At 52.5% G+C, this 16649-nt stretch overlaps 2 protein-coding genes across 2 annotated transcripts; one reads left to right on the top strand and one right to left on the bottom strand.

Annotated features, from left to right (window-relative positions):
* Positions 1-1020: 1020 nt before the first annotated feature.
* Positions 1021-1980, bottom strand: LOC120324872 (olfactory receptor 14J1-like). The gene has a single exon (XM_039389526.1). It carries the CDS (start codon positions 1978-1980, stop codon positions 1021-1023), a length of 960 nt encoding a protein of 319 aa, XP_039245460.1.
* Positions 1981-12267: 10287 nt separating this feature from the next.
* LOC120324871 (olfactory receptor 14J1-like) lies at positions 12268-12888 on the top strand (the record flags this gene model as incomplete). The annotated part of the gene is made up of 2 exons (XM_039389525.1): positions 12268-12732; positions 12877-12888. Coding segments are annotated over 2 exons (477 nt in total), but the record flags the coding sequence as incomplete, so codon positions are not given.
* Positions 12889-16649: the final 3761 nt, after the last annotated feature.

The following is a 16649-nucleotide window of genomic DNA, read 5'->3' as shown; positions in this document are numbered from 1 at the left end:
GTTCTGGAGAATTGGAAGAGATTTCTTCCTTGAGGCCAACCCCTCCAATTGGATTTGAGTGCAGCTGAAAGGTTTCCTCAGCATTTTCCCCAGTGCCTCCCTGCCCTGAAGGTTTCTGGCCATCAGGCTGGAGCTGAGGGGGTTGGGCAGGTGCCTGAGGAGGGGGTAGAACAAGGGCTGTGTCCAACTGTGCCAGGAGGGCTGTGCTGGGCAAGGATGAGGAGGTTGCAGAAAACAGTGGCACTGGGGAGGTGAGAGGAGCAGGGGGAGAGACCTTGTGCCTGCCCACACTGGGCAGGAGCTGCCTCAGGATGGCAGCTCTGAAGCACTCACAGGATGTCCCTGGGAACAGGAAGGGAAGACTGGATCTGAAAATGAAACCTGGAAAGCAGAGAGCAGGAGTGTCATGGTGTCACTGCAGGAGAGTTCCAGCCCTGGAGCAAGGTCACAGAAGAAGTGACCCAGTGCATGTAGTGGCCTCAGAAGATCCCACAGCATCCTGGAGATGCTGTAAGGGAGCCCAGCTCCGCTTCACAAGTTCCCAGGGCCTGTCCCTGCCTGTGTTCCAAGGGCTTCCAGCCCCCAGCACTGTGCTCAGAGAGCACTCAGGCCTTACAGCGAGAAAGGGGCTCAGGAGGACAGTGTGGAAGTGGCAAGAGAGCAGCTCTGCAAAGACCAAGCCCTGCTGCTCCCTGGCAGTGCTGCTGGGCTGGGATTATTGTCCCCTTCCCGTTTGCAAATACACCCTGTCCTGCAGTGTGCTGTCCTTTAGGAACATTTAAGTAGAAGGGTCTTGGACAAAGAAGGCACTGCGGAGTCCTTTATTTTGTTTAAATACTCAGCCAGTACAATTCATCATTTATACATCTCTGGGTCCAATTCAATGAGTAGACACTAAATTTGAAGGCAGATGCATAATAATATTTCATTGCACAGAAAATTATTGCAAGAACAACTTGATGACCTCCACGACAAACCTGAGCAGGAAGGCCGGGTCATTAAGGAGTCCCATTCTGAATGCTACACATCAGAAACCTGGCACATAATTGCCCCTGAAAAGCATCCAGTCATTGTTTTCCTCAGGGCATCCTTGAGCTCCTGGTTCCTGAGGCTGTAGATGAAGGGGTTCAGTGCTGGAGGCACCACTGAGTACAGAACTGACACCACCAGATCCAGGGATGGGGAGGAGATGGAGGGGGTCTTGACGTTTGAAAACACGCCAGTGCTGACAAAGAGGGAGACCACAGCCAGGTGAGGGAGGCACGTGGAAAAGACTTTGTGCTGTCCCTGCTGAGAGGGGATCCTCAGCACAGCCCTGAAGATCTGCACATAGGAGAAAACAATGAAAACAAAACAACCAAATATTAAACAGGCACTAACCCCAATGAGCCCAATTTCCCTGAGGTAGCCTGAGTGTGAGCAGGAGAGCTTGAGGATGTGTGGGAGTTCACAGAAGAACTGGTCCAGGGCATTGCCCTGGCACAGGGGCAGGGAAAATGTATTGACTGTGTGCAGCAGAGAATAGAGAAAGCCAGTGGCCCAGGCAGCTGCTGCCATGTGGGCACAAGCTCTGCTGCCCAGGAGGGTCCCGTAGTGCAGGGGTTTGCAGATGGCAACGTAGCGGTCGTAGCACATGATGGTGAGGAGGGAAAACTCTGCTGAGATGAAGAAATAAAAGAAAAAGAACTGTGCAGCACATCCCATGTAGGAGATGGTTGTGGTGTTATGGAGGGAATTGTGCATGGCTTTGGGGACAGTGGTGCAGATGCAGCCCAGGTCTGTGAGGGAGAGGTTGAGCAGGAAGAAGCCCATGGGGGTGTGCAGGTGGTGGTCCCAGGCTACGGCGCTGAGGATGAGGCCGTTGGCCAGGAGGGCAGCCAGGGAGATGGCCAGGAAGAGCCAGAAGTGCAGGAGCTGCAGCTCCCTCCTGTCTGCGAATGCCAGGAGGAGGAACTGGGTGAGGGAGCTGCTGTTGGGCATTTGCTGTTCATTAGGACAGGGTCTGTTAAGAAAAGGAAAGCACAGGGAACAATTAAGACAGCCCCCTCTCAGCAAAGCCAGTGCAGCTTTCAGGGAAATCCCCTCCAAGTCAAGGCATTTCTTTTATCTGGTTTGTGCTCTCTGAGGGTTCTGTGAGGAGCAGGAGCTCTGCCCATGTGCTGCCAAGGCCTCAGCTTTGCTCTGCTGCAGTGCAGACATGGAGCTGGTTTGGGACAGCTCTCATGATCACAGGGGATGTCACATGGAACCCAGCTTTGATGGAAAGTTCAATTCCTGTGCTGTTGTCTTGGAGAAATTTGGGCTGCAGAAGAGAAGCACAGTGTATCCTTAAAATAGTTTTGACTGGGTTTTTTGGTTACAGTCATAACACGTGGGGGGGGGGGGTTAGGGGTAAATTTTTCTGATTAGAAATCTGAAGAGTGCTGAGACAGGACAGGCAGAAGGGCTGAGATCTCCGTTGCTTATTGCAGAGCCAGGAGAGCTGCAGTGCCTCTCAGTGTGTTTCCCATCTGCTCTGCACTTTCCCTTAGGCTGTCTTGAAGATGACTTCACACACAGATTCATCTTTAAAAACCCCACCAAGATCTGTGCTGAGAGCAGGGCAGCGCTGCTTGAAAGGGCAGCTCTGTGAAGTGTCCCCTGTGCCAGCCCAGAGGTGCAGCTGTGCTGGACAGAGCAGGACAGGAGCCCTCCTGCAGAAAAGCCAAGGGCTGGGACAGGAGAGTGCCCATCCCCAAGGGAAGGCTCAGCACTGCCCAGGGTCCTGTGCTCATTTCTGACACTGCCTGAAATATTCACCTCTGAGAGTAAAAGAGTTGGAATTTCAGTGCAGCCTCCTGAACTGAGAGAACAATGTCTCTGCTACAATGCCTAAGCAGGAAACACACCTCAGAACTAATTCCCTTCCTGTAGCCCCTGTCTTTTGTGAGCTTTGCAAAAACTTCTCCATTCACTATGATGTATTGGTCTGACCCTGTAAACCTGAGACATGGAAAAGGTTCTCCCTCAGCTGCCAGGTTTGCTCCTTGCCCACAGCCCTTCTGCCCCAGCCCTGGCAGCAGCTCCCTGGGCCGGCTGAGAGCTGCCCCTGGCAGGCAGCAGAGTCCCTGCCCAGCACAGCACCCTGGGCTGCAGGACCCTGCTCTGCCCCACCACAGCCCTGGGCAGCCCTGCCTGCACCCCCGGCTTCACAGCTCTTCCAAAGTGCCCCAAAACAGCCCCTGCTCACCCATCCCATCAGCTGGGGCTGGGCCAGCTTTAGGAGATGCCTCCAGGAGCTGCCCCTGCACTGCCCTGCAGCCACAGACTCACCATGTGCAGCCCTGCCAAGATTCCTCCTGCAGGGAGCTCTCAGCCCTCCTGCCAGTGCTGAGCCCCTTGAAGCTCTGTCTGTGCCCTGCTGGTGTCCCTGAGCTGCCCTGGCAGTGCCCTCAGCACTGCTGGGCTGTGCAGAGGAGCTGCTCACCAGCAGAGCTGTTTCTTTGAAGCTCTTCTTGCTTGCCAGGAGCTCCCTGTGTGCCAGGAGCCTGGCCCAGCTCAGCAGCACAGCAACAGCCCCAGGTATTTCATGACCCTCAGGGGGGTTTGATGTTGTTTACATGAGACTCAGTCCCTGAGAGGAAGTTCAAACAACTTTTCAGGAAGTCAAACTGAGATTGAAACACTGAAGTTTCTCCTGGTGCTAATGAGTCTCACTGAGGGACATAACTGAGAACGTGTCCCCAGGTTCCAGTTAGAGCAGAAAAGTGCAGACAGTGATGACAAGGATGGACAAGCAAGGGAAAGGTGGCTCTGATGCTGAACAAACCTTGACTTGTTTCCTTAATCCAAAGGGCCAAGCCCTGACCCCAGCCCCTGGGAGGGACATCCTGTCCCTACCTCATTCCTCAGGGCTCTTCCTGGGGCACTGGGATGTGGGATGTGCAATGCCAAGGGCAGGACCATGGGGTGGCACCTGCCAGGCTGCTGAGCAGGGACAAGGAGGCCATGAGGCCCCAGGGCTGCAAGGGCCACTCCCCTCCTCCTGGCATCAGGGGCACAGACAGCAGCCCTGGCCAAAGGCCTGCAGAAGGTGGCTGTGTCAGGGCCTTTCAGCTTCTCCCCCTCCCTGTCTCCTCTCCAGCCCAGGCTGTCCTACGGTGTCCATGCCCTGCCCCTTTCCCTGCAGGCTGTCGTCATCCCCCCGGCTGCCCCCCCTGGCTGGCACCTTCCTGCACTGACATCTCTGCGTCCTCCCTGGCTCTTCCTGCACACACAAAGCCTTGGGCTCATCCAGACTCTTTCTGGGTGACGTGTTCCAGCACAGCATTTTCCATGGAGTGAAATTCCTTTTTCCTCATGTGTACCAGGGGGAATTTATGCTGATACTTTTGGTCTGTGTTTGGCCCTGCCACCTGTGAAAGCTTTGCTCTTTCCCTGCCAAGTTATGGGAAAGCAAGCACTGATAAATGGGAAAGTTGTCCTTGAAGAGAGATTTTTGTATAAACTGTTTAAATTGGTGTTCTGTGATTGGTTACTTTTCCGTCAAGGGCATTTGGAGGAGAAAGTGATGATGAAGTGAGGAAGGCTTGACCCCAGACTCAGTTAAGGTAGACCCCCAAAACACTCTGTGCATGCGTGTGTGGATTTCCAACGTTCTCACACGTGCACAGAAGAGATGCACTGACATAACCGGGGGTGGGACTGAGGGCCTCTGGCGGGGTGGTGCTGGCCACACCTGGGAGGTTGTGGTCTCTCAATTAATTGTTTAAAAAGCAGATAGTGCTTCCTTGGCGAGAGCTAGTTTAGTTCAAGGACAACGTTGCCTTTTGGCACTTACCAGCTTGTTAACTTACTGACTCTCCGAGGATGCTGCTCCTGCTGTGGGTAATTATAGGTATGCTAGGTTGGTAAGATAACTTTATGGGCAACAGCTGGGTAACTGGGGAGATCGTGCTGGGGGCTTATTCCTCTCCTCGTTCCCCCCTTTTGGGTTTGTTCATTTTCTTGGCCACCTTTTTGTAATAAATATTGTTTTTTTCTGTTGAACTAGCAACGGTGTCCGTTTTTCGTGTCTGTATATCTCAGACCTTTTCCCTGATAAAGTAACCCCTCCCCGATACACTCATGTCTACTTGGGACCTCCCCAGCTGCACTTGGCATTAATTCTTTCTTTCTCATGCTCTTTTCTGCTCTGACAAAAGGATCCACCATCTCTAAATCCACCCTTCAAGCCCTCTCAGGGCTGTCCTGTACTGTCCTCAATCTCCACACCAGTGAGGCCACAGCTCCTTAGCCCCTCTCTAGTGCTCATGTGCTTGAGACATTTAAACCCCATCTTGGGAGATCTCTGGACACTCACTAATGTTTTTGCAGATGAAAATATCGTGCTCATAGTCTAAGTGAATCACAGTTGCCATGAAAACCAGCATGCATTCCCATTGCTATGGTCAGTTACCATGGCAAATAGAGTACATTCCCATTGCCACAGTCAGTTACCATGGCAACCATAATACATTGTCATTGCTATGGTCGGTTACCATGCAAACCATAATTCATTCCCATTGCTACAGTCAATTACTGTGGCAAACAGCATACTTCCCAGTGGTACAGTCAGTTACCATGGCAACCATCATACATGCCTGTCAGTACAGTCGGCGAGCATTGTAACCATCACACATTCCCATTGCTACAGTTTGTTGCCATGGCAACCATCATACATTCCTGTCACTACAGTCAGTGACCATGGCAACCATCACACATTCCCATTGCTACGGTGAGTTACCATGGCAACCATCATACAGTCGCATTGCTATGGTGAGTTACCATGGCAACCATCATACAGTTGCATTGATACGGTCAGTTACTATGGCAACCACCATACATCCCCACTGCTGTGGTCAGTTACCATGGCAAACAGCATATATTCTCATTGCCACAGTCAGTTACCACAGCAACTACCGTACATTCCCATTGCTAAGGGCAGTTACCATGGCAACCATCACACATTTTCATTGCTACAGTCAGTTACCGTGGCAACAATCATACATTCCCACTGCTATGGTTGGTTACCATGGCAACCAGCATACATTCCCGTTTCTATGGTCAGTTACCATGACAAACATGATACATTCCCATTGCTACACACAGGTACCATGGCAACTATCAGACATTCCTGTTGCTACGATCAGTTACCATGGCAACCATCATACATTACAATTGCCATGGTTGTTACCATGGCAACCATCATACATTCCCGTCATTGCGGTCGGTTACCATGGTAACCATCAGACATTTCCATTGTTATGGACAGTTACCATGGCAACCAGCATACATTCCCATTGCTACAGTCGGTTACCATGATGACCATCATAATTCCCACTGGTACAGTCGATTACCAATGGCAAACCACCAGACATTCCCATTTCTACGGTCACTTACCATGGCAAACATCATGCTTCCCAGAGGTATAGTCAGTTACCAATGGCAACCTGCATATATTCCCGTTGCTACAGTTAGTTACCATGGCAACCATCATACATTGTCATTTCTACAGTCAGTTACCCTGGCAACCATCATACAGTCCCACTGCTACTATCAGTTACCATGGCAACCATCATACAGTCGCATTGCTATGTTTGGTCACTATGGTAACCAACATACAATACACTTGCTATGGTCAGTTACCATGGCAACCATCATACATTCCCATTCCTACAGTTGGTTACCATGGCAACCATCACACATTCCCATTGCTACAGTCAGTTACCATGGCAACCATCACACATTGCCATTGCTACAGTCAGTTACCATGGCAATCATCATAAAGTCCCATTGCTATGGTCAGTTACCAAGGCAATCATCATACATTCCTGTTACCATGGCAACCACCATACATCCCCACTGTTATGGTCGGTTACCATAGCAACCATCATACATTCCCATTGATCTGGTTGGTTACCATGGCAACCATCACACATTCCCATTGCTATGGTCGGTTACCATGGCAACCATCACACATCCCCATTGCTACAGTTGGTTACCATGGCAACCATTATATGGTCCACTGTTACAATCAGTTACCATGGCAACCATCATTTAGCCACGTTCTATGATCAGTTACCAGAGAAACCATCTGAATTCCAGTTTCTATGGTCAGCTACCATGGCAACCAGCATACAGTCGTGTTGCTACAGTCTGTTGCCATGGCAACCATCACACATTCCCGTTCCTACTGTCAGTTACTATGGCAAGATCATACATTCCCATTGCTACAGTTGGTTACCATGGCAACCATCATACAGGCCCATTGCTATTGTCAGTTACCATGACAACCAGCATACATTCCCATTGCTACAGTCAGTTACCATGGCAATCATCATACTTCCCATTGCTGCAGTCAGTTACTATGGCAACCAGCATACATTCTTTATGCCATGGTTGGTTACCATGGCAACTATCATACATTTCCCATTGCGTTAGTCAGTTACCATGGCAACCATCACACAGTTCCATTGCTTTCACCTCTTACCATGGCAACCATCATACATTCTTATTGCTATGGTTGGTTACCACGGCAACCAGCAAACATTTCCATTGCTACAGTCAGTTACCACAGGAACCATAATACTTCCCAATTGCTATGGGGAAGTATTATACACTGCCGTTGCTATGGTCGGTTACCATGGCAACGAGCATACAGTTTTCTCTACAGTTAGTTACCATGGCAACCATCACAAATTTCAGTTGTTACAGTCAGTTACTATGGCAACCATCATACATTCAAATTGCTACGGTCAGTTACCATGGCAACCATCATATTTCCCTTTGGTACAGTCAGTTACCATGGCAACCATCATACATTCTCATTGTCATGGTTAGTTACCATGGTAACCATCATACATTCCCATTGCTATGGTCGTTTACCACAGCAAGCATCAATCATTCCTGTTGCTACAGTCACCATGGCAAACATCACATATTTCCATTGTAAAGGTTTGTTACCATGGCACCATCACAGATTCGCATTGCTATGCTCGGTTACCATGGCAACCATCATAAAGTCCCATTCCTATGGTCAGTTACCATGGCAACCGGAATACATTCCTGTTGTTACAGTCAGTTACCATGGCAAACATCATACATTCCCAGTGCTATGGTCGGTTACCATGGCAACCATCAGACATTTCCATTGCTATGGGCAGTTATCATGGCAACCAGCATACATTCCTGTTGCTATGGTCGGTTACCATGGCAACCAGCATACATTCCCATAGCTACAGTCAGTTACTATGGTAACCGCTTGGTTCCTCTTGGACAGAAGCAGATGCAGATGAGCCTCCCCCTTGTTCACCAACCTGCCAGCTGTGCTCTAAAGGCCTGTGTGCCAAGGGGTGTCTTCACCAAGACTCTGCACAAACCTCTGGGACTCTTTGCATCCTGTCGTGGTGCCTTTCCAGTGAATTCCAGGGTTATCAAAGCCAACTTGAATGGGCTCTTTGTCTCACTCCACAAGGTCACCCAAACCACTCTCTCCTCTGACCCTCACCCACAAAAGTTCACCCAAGTTGTTCATCCCCTAGAGCAGCTGCACAGGTCCAAGAAGCATCTTCCCGCTGAGGACATCTCTCTCCTGCTCTTTCTCTCCTGTGTCTCCTTGGCCTTCTCTCCCAACCCATCACAGCCCTGCAACCTGGGAACTGTCTCAGTAGGCCTGGGCTGTTATTGCCTGCAAGTGGAATGAAGAGAGACTTGGGGCTGCAGCTCCTCCTGCCTGTGCCCCACACGCAGGACATTGGGGCCTGTCTGGCTGCAGCCCCTCAGCGGGGGCACCGGGGTAAGAACAGACTTGCAGTGGGGAAAGCTGCTCTGAAAGCCCCGAGAGCTGGGCTGTGCAGAGGCTTTGCTGACAATGGCCTTGGGGGTGGACGTGCTGGGACTCAGGCCCAGGGGGAAAATCCCAAACCTGATCCCTGAGGAGATCAGCACATGCTGCTGAAATGCTGGGGGAGAGCAGAGCCAGCAGAGGGAGGAAACAAGTGTGGACAGCCTGGGCTGATGTGCTTTGGACTCGTGCCTGGCCCGGCCTTGGCTGGGCAGAGAAGGGACAGCCTTTGTGTCCCTGCAGGGCTGGGATTCACTCCCTGCCCCAAAGGCACCCAGTGTGTCTGAGAAGCCCTGGGTGGTGCCTGTCACACAACTGCTGGGAATGGGGACGGGCTTCCTGCACAGGCCCTGTGCTGTCCATGGCAGCTGCTGCACTTGTGCTGCAGAGCCCTGGCACCTCCCCTGGCACTACAGGCCCCTCTTTGGCTGTTCAATCCAGGCTCAGCTGCCCTCAATTAGGTTCAGCAGTGAAGGGATGTCCAGGAGACAACTGCCATTGTACTCTGAGGACATGTAGAAAATACCCTGCTAAAGAACAGGAGAGAGACCTCTCTCCCTGTGCCACCTGACTCCATTTGGTCACCTGAACACCTCTAGGGGCTGCCCTGGACAGAAGGAACAGTGACAGGTTCCCCTGTCCTACATGTGGGCACCTTCTGCCACTGAAGTTGGCCAAAGTAATGTCCCAGCAGCCTCCAAGAAGATCCCACAGCTGCTGCCCTGTCCCTGGGAACTGCTCCATTGGAGCCTGCAGTTCCCAGCAGGAATCTCGGTCACCTCTGGCCCCTCAGAAGGAACCAGGGCTTTGTGTCCCAGCAGGTCACTCCTGGCTTTGGTCTTCCTTCATTGCCATGGGAGCTGGGACAAGGAGTCACCTGCAGGGGCCTGTTTTGGGCCCACTGAATTGGGGCAGGAGGAATCCCAGCCCATGGGGGTTGTGGAGGGAGCTGAGTGTCCTTCTGGCCCCAGGTCTGCAGAGCCACAAGGAGACACCTCTGTTGACTCAGCTGAGTCCCTTCCCTCAGTGCAGGTGAAGGAGATCCCTCCTGGGCTCTGTCTGGGTTTCCTGTCTAATGATGGGACATGAAAAGGGGACTCTTGGACTTAACTCTGTGTCTGTTTGGTAAAATGACAGTGCTGAAAGAAGTGTCTGTGCCCAGCTGAGAGAAGGCACATCATTATTTCCTTCAGCTGTGTGCCAGCAGGTTCCCCTGGAGCCCCAGGGACAGCTGGAGGGAGCCCAGAGGGGCAGAGAAAGGGCTGCCAGGAGCTGTTGCTGTGCTGCTGAGCTGGGCCGGGCTCCTGGCACACAGGGAGCTCCTGGCAAGCAAGAAGAGCTTCAAAGAGACAGCTCTGCTGGTGAGCAGCTCCTCTGCACAGTCCAACAGGGCTGAGGGCACTGCCTGCAGCACCCAGGGCACAGGAGAGAAGGCAGAGAGATGAGAGGCAGCCTGGGCTGGGAGGTGACTGAGTTCTCACTTATGGGAGAAACCTTCTCAGGATTTCAACGAAGAATTCTCTGGCTGTAGGAAAGTTCAACTTGCCTGGCTGTAGGAAAGTTCAACAAGCTGGCACATCCCACAGCTTCTAGGATCTTTCAGCAGGACTCTCCCAGTTGCTGCAGTGCAGGGGAAGTGGCCACATGGCAGAGCAGGGCAGGAGCTGCAGGCAGCAAGGGCAGAGAGGAGAAGGGAGCAGGAGGTTCAAGGGATCCTGGAGTGGGAGGACAGCGCAGAGCTGCTCAGGGCAGGAACCTTGCCAGCCCTTTGCCACGGTCAGGCTGTGGCTGCAGAGCAGTGCAGGTGAGTTCCTGCAAGTGCCTCTGCCAGCTGCCAAATGGCAGCAGTGGCAGGAGCTGTCAGGATGGCTCTGCTGGATTTGCTGGGGTGCAGCAGGAGAAGCTGCTGCAGAGCAGGACTTGCTGCTGCCCCCTCAGAGGCCCAGGGCCAGAAGGTTCCCTGTGGCAGGGCTGGCTGTGGGGTGGGAAGGTGGGGGTGCAGCCAGGGGTGCCCAGGGCTGTGGGGCAGAGCAGGGTCCTGCCCCCAGGGCTCTGTGTGCTGGGGCAGGGACTCTGCTGCCTGCCAGGGGCAGCTCTCAGCCCGGCCAAGGAGCTGCCACGGGGCTGGGGGAGAAGGGCTGTGGGGAAGGAACAACTCCTGGGAGGGCAGAGCAGGGCAGAGTCCTTCTGATCTCCAAAGTGGGCTGAAGGTATGAGGGCTGGTCACAGCTCCAGATCAAAGCAGGAAATTTCCCAGAAGGTATTTGCAAGAGGCACAGACAGACAGGGGGTACCTTCAAGAGAATGAACCAGTTCTTTCAGTGTTATACTCTGGGTTGTCTGGGTGCTGACTGTGACAGAGAAAAATAATCTCTGAGCACAGGAGGAGACACTGAAACTTGAACTCTGTTAGATTAGAGGAGATTGAACCTGAGAGTGTCAGACATTAAAACTGTCTTATAGACAGCATCAGTGTCACTTTTTCAGCCCTGGGCCCAGGGAAGCAGCTGCTGGCAGGGACAGCTCCAGGCAGCAGAGCCCTGGACAGGGAGTGGGGGGCAAGAGCCCCCAAAGGTCTTGGGGAGGGGGCATTCAGGCAGCTCTGGAGGCCCTTCCCTGCATCTCTGCTGGGAATTGTGTGCTGGGCCATAGAAATGAGGATTCCTGCAGTGGAAAAGAACTTTCCCAGGTGTGATGGTAGAAATAGAAAACACAGGTACAATTATTCTAACTTCAGACTAAGCTTCTGCTCTGCAGCCCCAGCTCTTCTGATTCAATACAGTAGAGATGGAACTTTTGTATTCAAGGTCTCTTACATCTGACATTCCCTGTGTGTGTGAGAGCTCTACCAAAAAATTCCATGTCCCCCTGGACCAGAGCAAAACTGACTCCTTGGCAGTGCATTTGGTGACATTTGACACATTGATTTCTTGTAGCAATGGAGTGGCTTTTTCACAGAGGTCTGTCTTAACTGTTCCCTGTCCTTTCATTTTTTGAACAGACCCTGTGCTAAGAAGCAGCAAATGTCCAACAGCAGCTCCATGCCCCAATTCCTCCTCCTGGCACTGGCAGACAGGCGGGAGCTGCAGCTCCTGCACTTCTGGCTCTTCCTGGCCATCTCCCTGGCTGCCCTCCTGGCCAACGGCCTCATCCTCAGCGCCGTAGCCTGGGACCACCACCTGCACACCCCCATGGGCTTCTTCCTGCTCAACCTCTCCCTCACAGACCTGGGATCCATCTGCACCACTGTCCCCAAAGCCATGCACAATTCCCTCCAGAACAACACAACCATCTCCTACAAGGCATGTGCTGCACAGCTCTTTTTCTTTTATTTCTTCATGTCAGCAGAGTTTTCCCTTCTCACTGTCATGTGCTACGACCGCTACGTTGCCATCTGCAAACCCCTGCACTACGGGACCCTCCTGGGCAGCAGAGCTTGTGCCCACATGGCAGCAGCTGCCTGGGCCACTGGCTTTCTCTATTCTCTGCTGCACACAGCCAATGCATTTTCCATGCCCCTGTGCCAGGGCAATGCCCTGGGCCAGTTCTTCTGTGAAATCCCTGCCATCCTCAAGCTCTCCTGCTCACACTCAGGCTACCTCAGGGAAATTGGGCTCATTGGGGTTAGTTGCTGTTTAGGGTTCGGTTGTTTCATTTTCAATGTTTTCTCCTATGTGCAGATCTTCAGGGCTGTGCTGAGGATCCCCTCTCAGCAGGGACGGCACAAAGCCTTTTCCACATGCCTCCCTCACCTGGGTGTGGTCTCCCTGTTTCTCAGCTCTGTCTTGTTTTCCTACCTGAAGCCCCCCTCCATCTCCTCGCCATCCCTGGATCTGGCCCTGTCAGTTCTGTACTCAGTGGTTTCTCCAGCACTGAACCCCTTCATCTACAGCCTGAGGAACCAGGAGCTCAAGGATGCCATAAGGAAAATGATGACTGGATGTTTTTCAGGAGCAATAAAGTGCATCTTTTCTTCTGCAGAACACTCATTGTGTAACTTATTTTGGGCCCAGCCTGCCTTCTAAAGCTTTTGATAGTGGTGGGGGGCTTTCCTTTTTTGTTCATCTGTTAATGTTAATAACACTGAAATTTTATTCTTCATCCCATATAATTCACTCTGTACCTCTTTTTTTTCACCCACAAAATGTACCAATCAGGAATCATACTCTGTGTGCATTTAAACATAAATGTTTAAAAATGAAAGTTTATGCAGCAAGGTATTTTTCAAACATCCTGCCTGTGTTAGTTTGTACATGAGGAATCACAATCTCTGAGTGTCAGAAAGGAATAGATTCTCAAAAGTCTTGTTGCTTTGCTTGTTTCTCATGGAGACAGTGCAGGGAGGTCAGGGACCCACTGGGACTGCAGGGACTGAGGGCTGGTTCAGATGTTGTGTGTTGGTGGCCAATGGCCAATGGAGGTGACAAATGATCTCCAAGTCACCTGCCTGGGGCTCTGCAGCTTGTGAGGGCTCTGATGGCAGGTGAGGACTTGTCTGTAGGAACTCAGGAAGTGCAGGAGAGCACAGAGGATCTGCAGGGACAGCCCGTCCCATCCAGTCAGCACGGAATGGAGCCCTGGAGCAGAATCCTGCCCAGGGTGGAGTCACCCAGAGATAAAGTACTAAATCTTGCTGTGAAGGGGCAAACAGAGCTCTGCAAGCCCAGGGGACACAGCAAGTACAGGGAAAACTCTTGCAAGTGCCTTCTCTTGCCCTCAGTGAACTTCCACAGGTGGATCAAGATCAGCCCCCAAAGCCATGTCCCAGCTCTGGAACAAGGCAGGGCCCCTCTGAGCCCCCCCCATGGCCACACAGGAGCGTCTGTGGGAGGTGGTCAGTGCAGGGAGCACCATCAGCTGGCTCTGCCTCCCAGCTGGAGCAGCACAGCCCAACAGAGTCCCCCATGGCCATGGGCCCCAGAGCCCCCGTGTTCTGCAGAGCAGCCCCCCCAGCTCAGGGGCTGTGGGGAGCACAGGCAGGGGGTGCAGGAAGGGCTGCTCAGGCCAGCACAGACGTGTTCCCCTGGGGAAAGGCTCTGAGGGGAGATGGGATGTGCCAGGAGAAGAGCAGGACACCCTGTGTGAGCAGAGGGGCCATGGAAAGAGGCTGCCCTGTCCCTGGGGAAAAGAGGGGGCAAAGCAAAATCTGGGAAACTCTCTGTTCTGAGATCAGTTGTGCTGCCCAAGAACACGCTGACTCCAGAGGTGTCCAAGCGGGGCAGAGCCGGCGACTCCGGTCCGTGCGGCGGTGGGGGGGAGGCAGCGGCTCTGCTTGATTCCATGGAGTTCTGGGGAGGCACAGAGGGCTCTTGGTTCCAGGAGGCTCTGAGATGTCTCAGGGTTCCTTTGGTTCCAGGAGGCCCTGCAGTGTCACAGTGGCCCCTTGAGTCCATGAGGTTCCTCAGGGTCACAATGGTCCCTTGGCTCCATGAGGTTCCAAAATGTCTCAGGGTTCCTTTTCTTCCATGAGGCCCCACATGTCAAAATGGCCCCTTGGTTCCACCACATTTCAGTGTCCCTGTGTTGCTTTGTTTCCACGGGGCCCTGCAGTGCCACAATGGACATTTTTTCTCATGAGCTTCCAAAATGTCTCAGGGTTCCTTTGGTTGCATGAGGCCCCACATGTCCCTTGGTTCCATGAGATTCCACAATTTCCCTGTGTTCTCTTGGATCCATAAGGCCCTGTAGTGTCACAACTGCCCCTTGATTCCATGAAGTCCCACAGTGTCCCTGGATTCCTTTTGTTCCATGAGGTTCCCCAGTGTCACAATGGCCTCTTGATTCCATGAAATTCCACTCTGGCCCAGGGTTTCTTTGTTTCCAAGAAGCCCTGCAGTGCCACAATGGCCTCCTGATTCCATGGGTTTCTGCAGTGTCACAGTGGCCCCTTTATTTCATCAAGTTGCCCACTGTCCCTGGGTTCCTTTGGCTCCACGGGGCCCTGCAGTGCCCCAGTGACCTCTTGATTCCATGGCTTTCCCCAGGGTCACGATGGCCCCGTAATTCCATGAGGTTCTGCAGTTTCACAGTGGCTCTTTGATTCCATGAGGTTGCACAGCATCATCACAAAGCTGAGCCCATCCTGATGGAAGTTCTGAGGAGGTTAGGAAGAATTGGGACAAAAGGAAGAAGAAGATTGGGGAAGGAATCAGGGGCTTGACCAAGAGAGAGGAAAGATTTTGACGAGGTAAAACCAGGTTCAGGGAATGCTGAGGGTGCTGAAACACTGACTGTGCAAACACTCCTGATGGACCTTTATGCACTTTGTAACCTCAAGCCTCAACACCACCCAAAAGTGCTGCTCCTCCCATGGAAAGGAATCCACTGCTCTAATTCCAAACCAGAAAAAGCCCAATCCCAGAACTCCAGCCCAAAAAGCTCTTCCCCTAATCATGAACTGCCAGCAGAACAACAAACCTCCCAAAGTTCTGCCTAATCCCAATCCTGAACTCTAAACCCCAAGCCCTGACCATTCAGCACCCCCACAGCCCTTGGGAGCAGGGCAAGGACCTGGAGGGCCCAGAGCAGGCCCAGGGGGTTGGCAGAGGAACGGGAGGTGACCTGGATCTGCTCAGCTCTGCAGTGACCCCCAGGAGAAGGGCCTGGGCTCTGGCAGGGATGTCCTGTGGCACAGGGGCTCAGGATCCAAGTTCAGAAGGCCAAGGGCACATGGCAAGAGCCAGAGCTGGTGCAGAGCCATCAGGGAGGGTCTAGAAATGCTGCTGGGAGGGGGTGGGAAAGCAGGAGGGGTGTGTGCAGCCTGCAAGGCCAGAGCAGCAGCAGGGCCAGGGCAGGACAGCCTGCAGGAGAGATGGCCAAGGGCTCTGGCAGGGCTGCAAGGCCCAAAGGCACCCAGGCCTTTGTCCCCTTGCCTCTGGCAGCTGCCTCTGCCACTCAGGCCACCACAAGCCACTTTCCTGGCAGGTTCTGCCCTTGGGTTCTGCCTCGCCCCTCCCTCAGCAGCCTGGCAGGGGTTGCCCAGTTTTGGGCCTTTGTTGTTCCTCCCCCTCCCATCCCAGTGCCCCCCAAACAGCCCTGAGCCAGCCGGGAGGGACAGGATCTGCTGGGCCAGGGCCTGGGGCTCAGCCCTTGGCCTTTGTGCTCCACAAAACCAAGGCAGGCTTTGCTCAGCATTGCAGGGGCCTGCCCAGAGCCTTTGTCTGCCTGCACTCCTGGCCTCCAAGGAGCTGCTCCAAGGAGTCCCTGAGGAGGCTTTGGCAGTGCCTGCCCTCAGTGGGGCCCAGCAATGCTTCAAGGCACTTGGACTTTGGCTTCTGACTTCTTCAGCAGCTGCTTCAATCTTCTCTCAGTACCTCAGGATCATGGGCTGGGCTGCAAACACACCGTGGGGCTCATTAAATTCCAGAAATCCCTCAGGATCTCTTTGTCTTCCTTTAATTGTCTTCAAGGCAATTTCAAAACAAGTCTTCAAAGGTTGTACTTTTTTTTTTTTAGTTCAATTATGGATATTTTTTAAATCAGGGAGGAGGTGATAGAGGTGTTCTCCAAGTGATCTTGATGCTGAGTGTCTCCTCAGGAGATCCACACTGACCCTGGATGATCAACCTTGCTCCTCAGCCCCCAACCTCACCAGTTCTGACATGGCCCATCTTGGACTGACAGCTGATGCAACTCCAAACACACTGTGGGACCCATTAAAACACAGAAAACCAAATTATTTTCATTCCTTTAATTGTCTTCAAGTCTTCAAGACTTCTAGAGCTAATTGGAGTTTAGCTAAGGAGGAAGATTTTAAAGTGGACATCACGAAAAAAATATATATTTT

The sequence above is a fragment of the Pipra filicauda genome, unplaced genomic scaffold (assembly GCF_003945595.2).
Source record: "Pipra filicauda isolate LSUMZ 115617 unplaced genomic scaffold, ASM394559v2 scaffold736_size123286_pilon, whole genome shotgun sequence".
Lineage (NCBI taxonomy): Eukaryota > Metazoa > Chordata > Aves > Passeriformes > Pipridae > Pipra > Pipra filicauda.
Note: the sequence above shows the minus strand (reverse complement) of the source record. Positions and strands in the feature narration are given on the sequence as shown.

What these genes read in the sequence shown, in the direction of transcription:
- LOC120324872 (XM_039389526.1), bottom strand. Translation starts at nt 1,980, where the DNA reads ATGCCCAACAGCAGCTCCCTCACCCAGTTCCTCCTCCTGGCATTCGCA.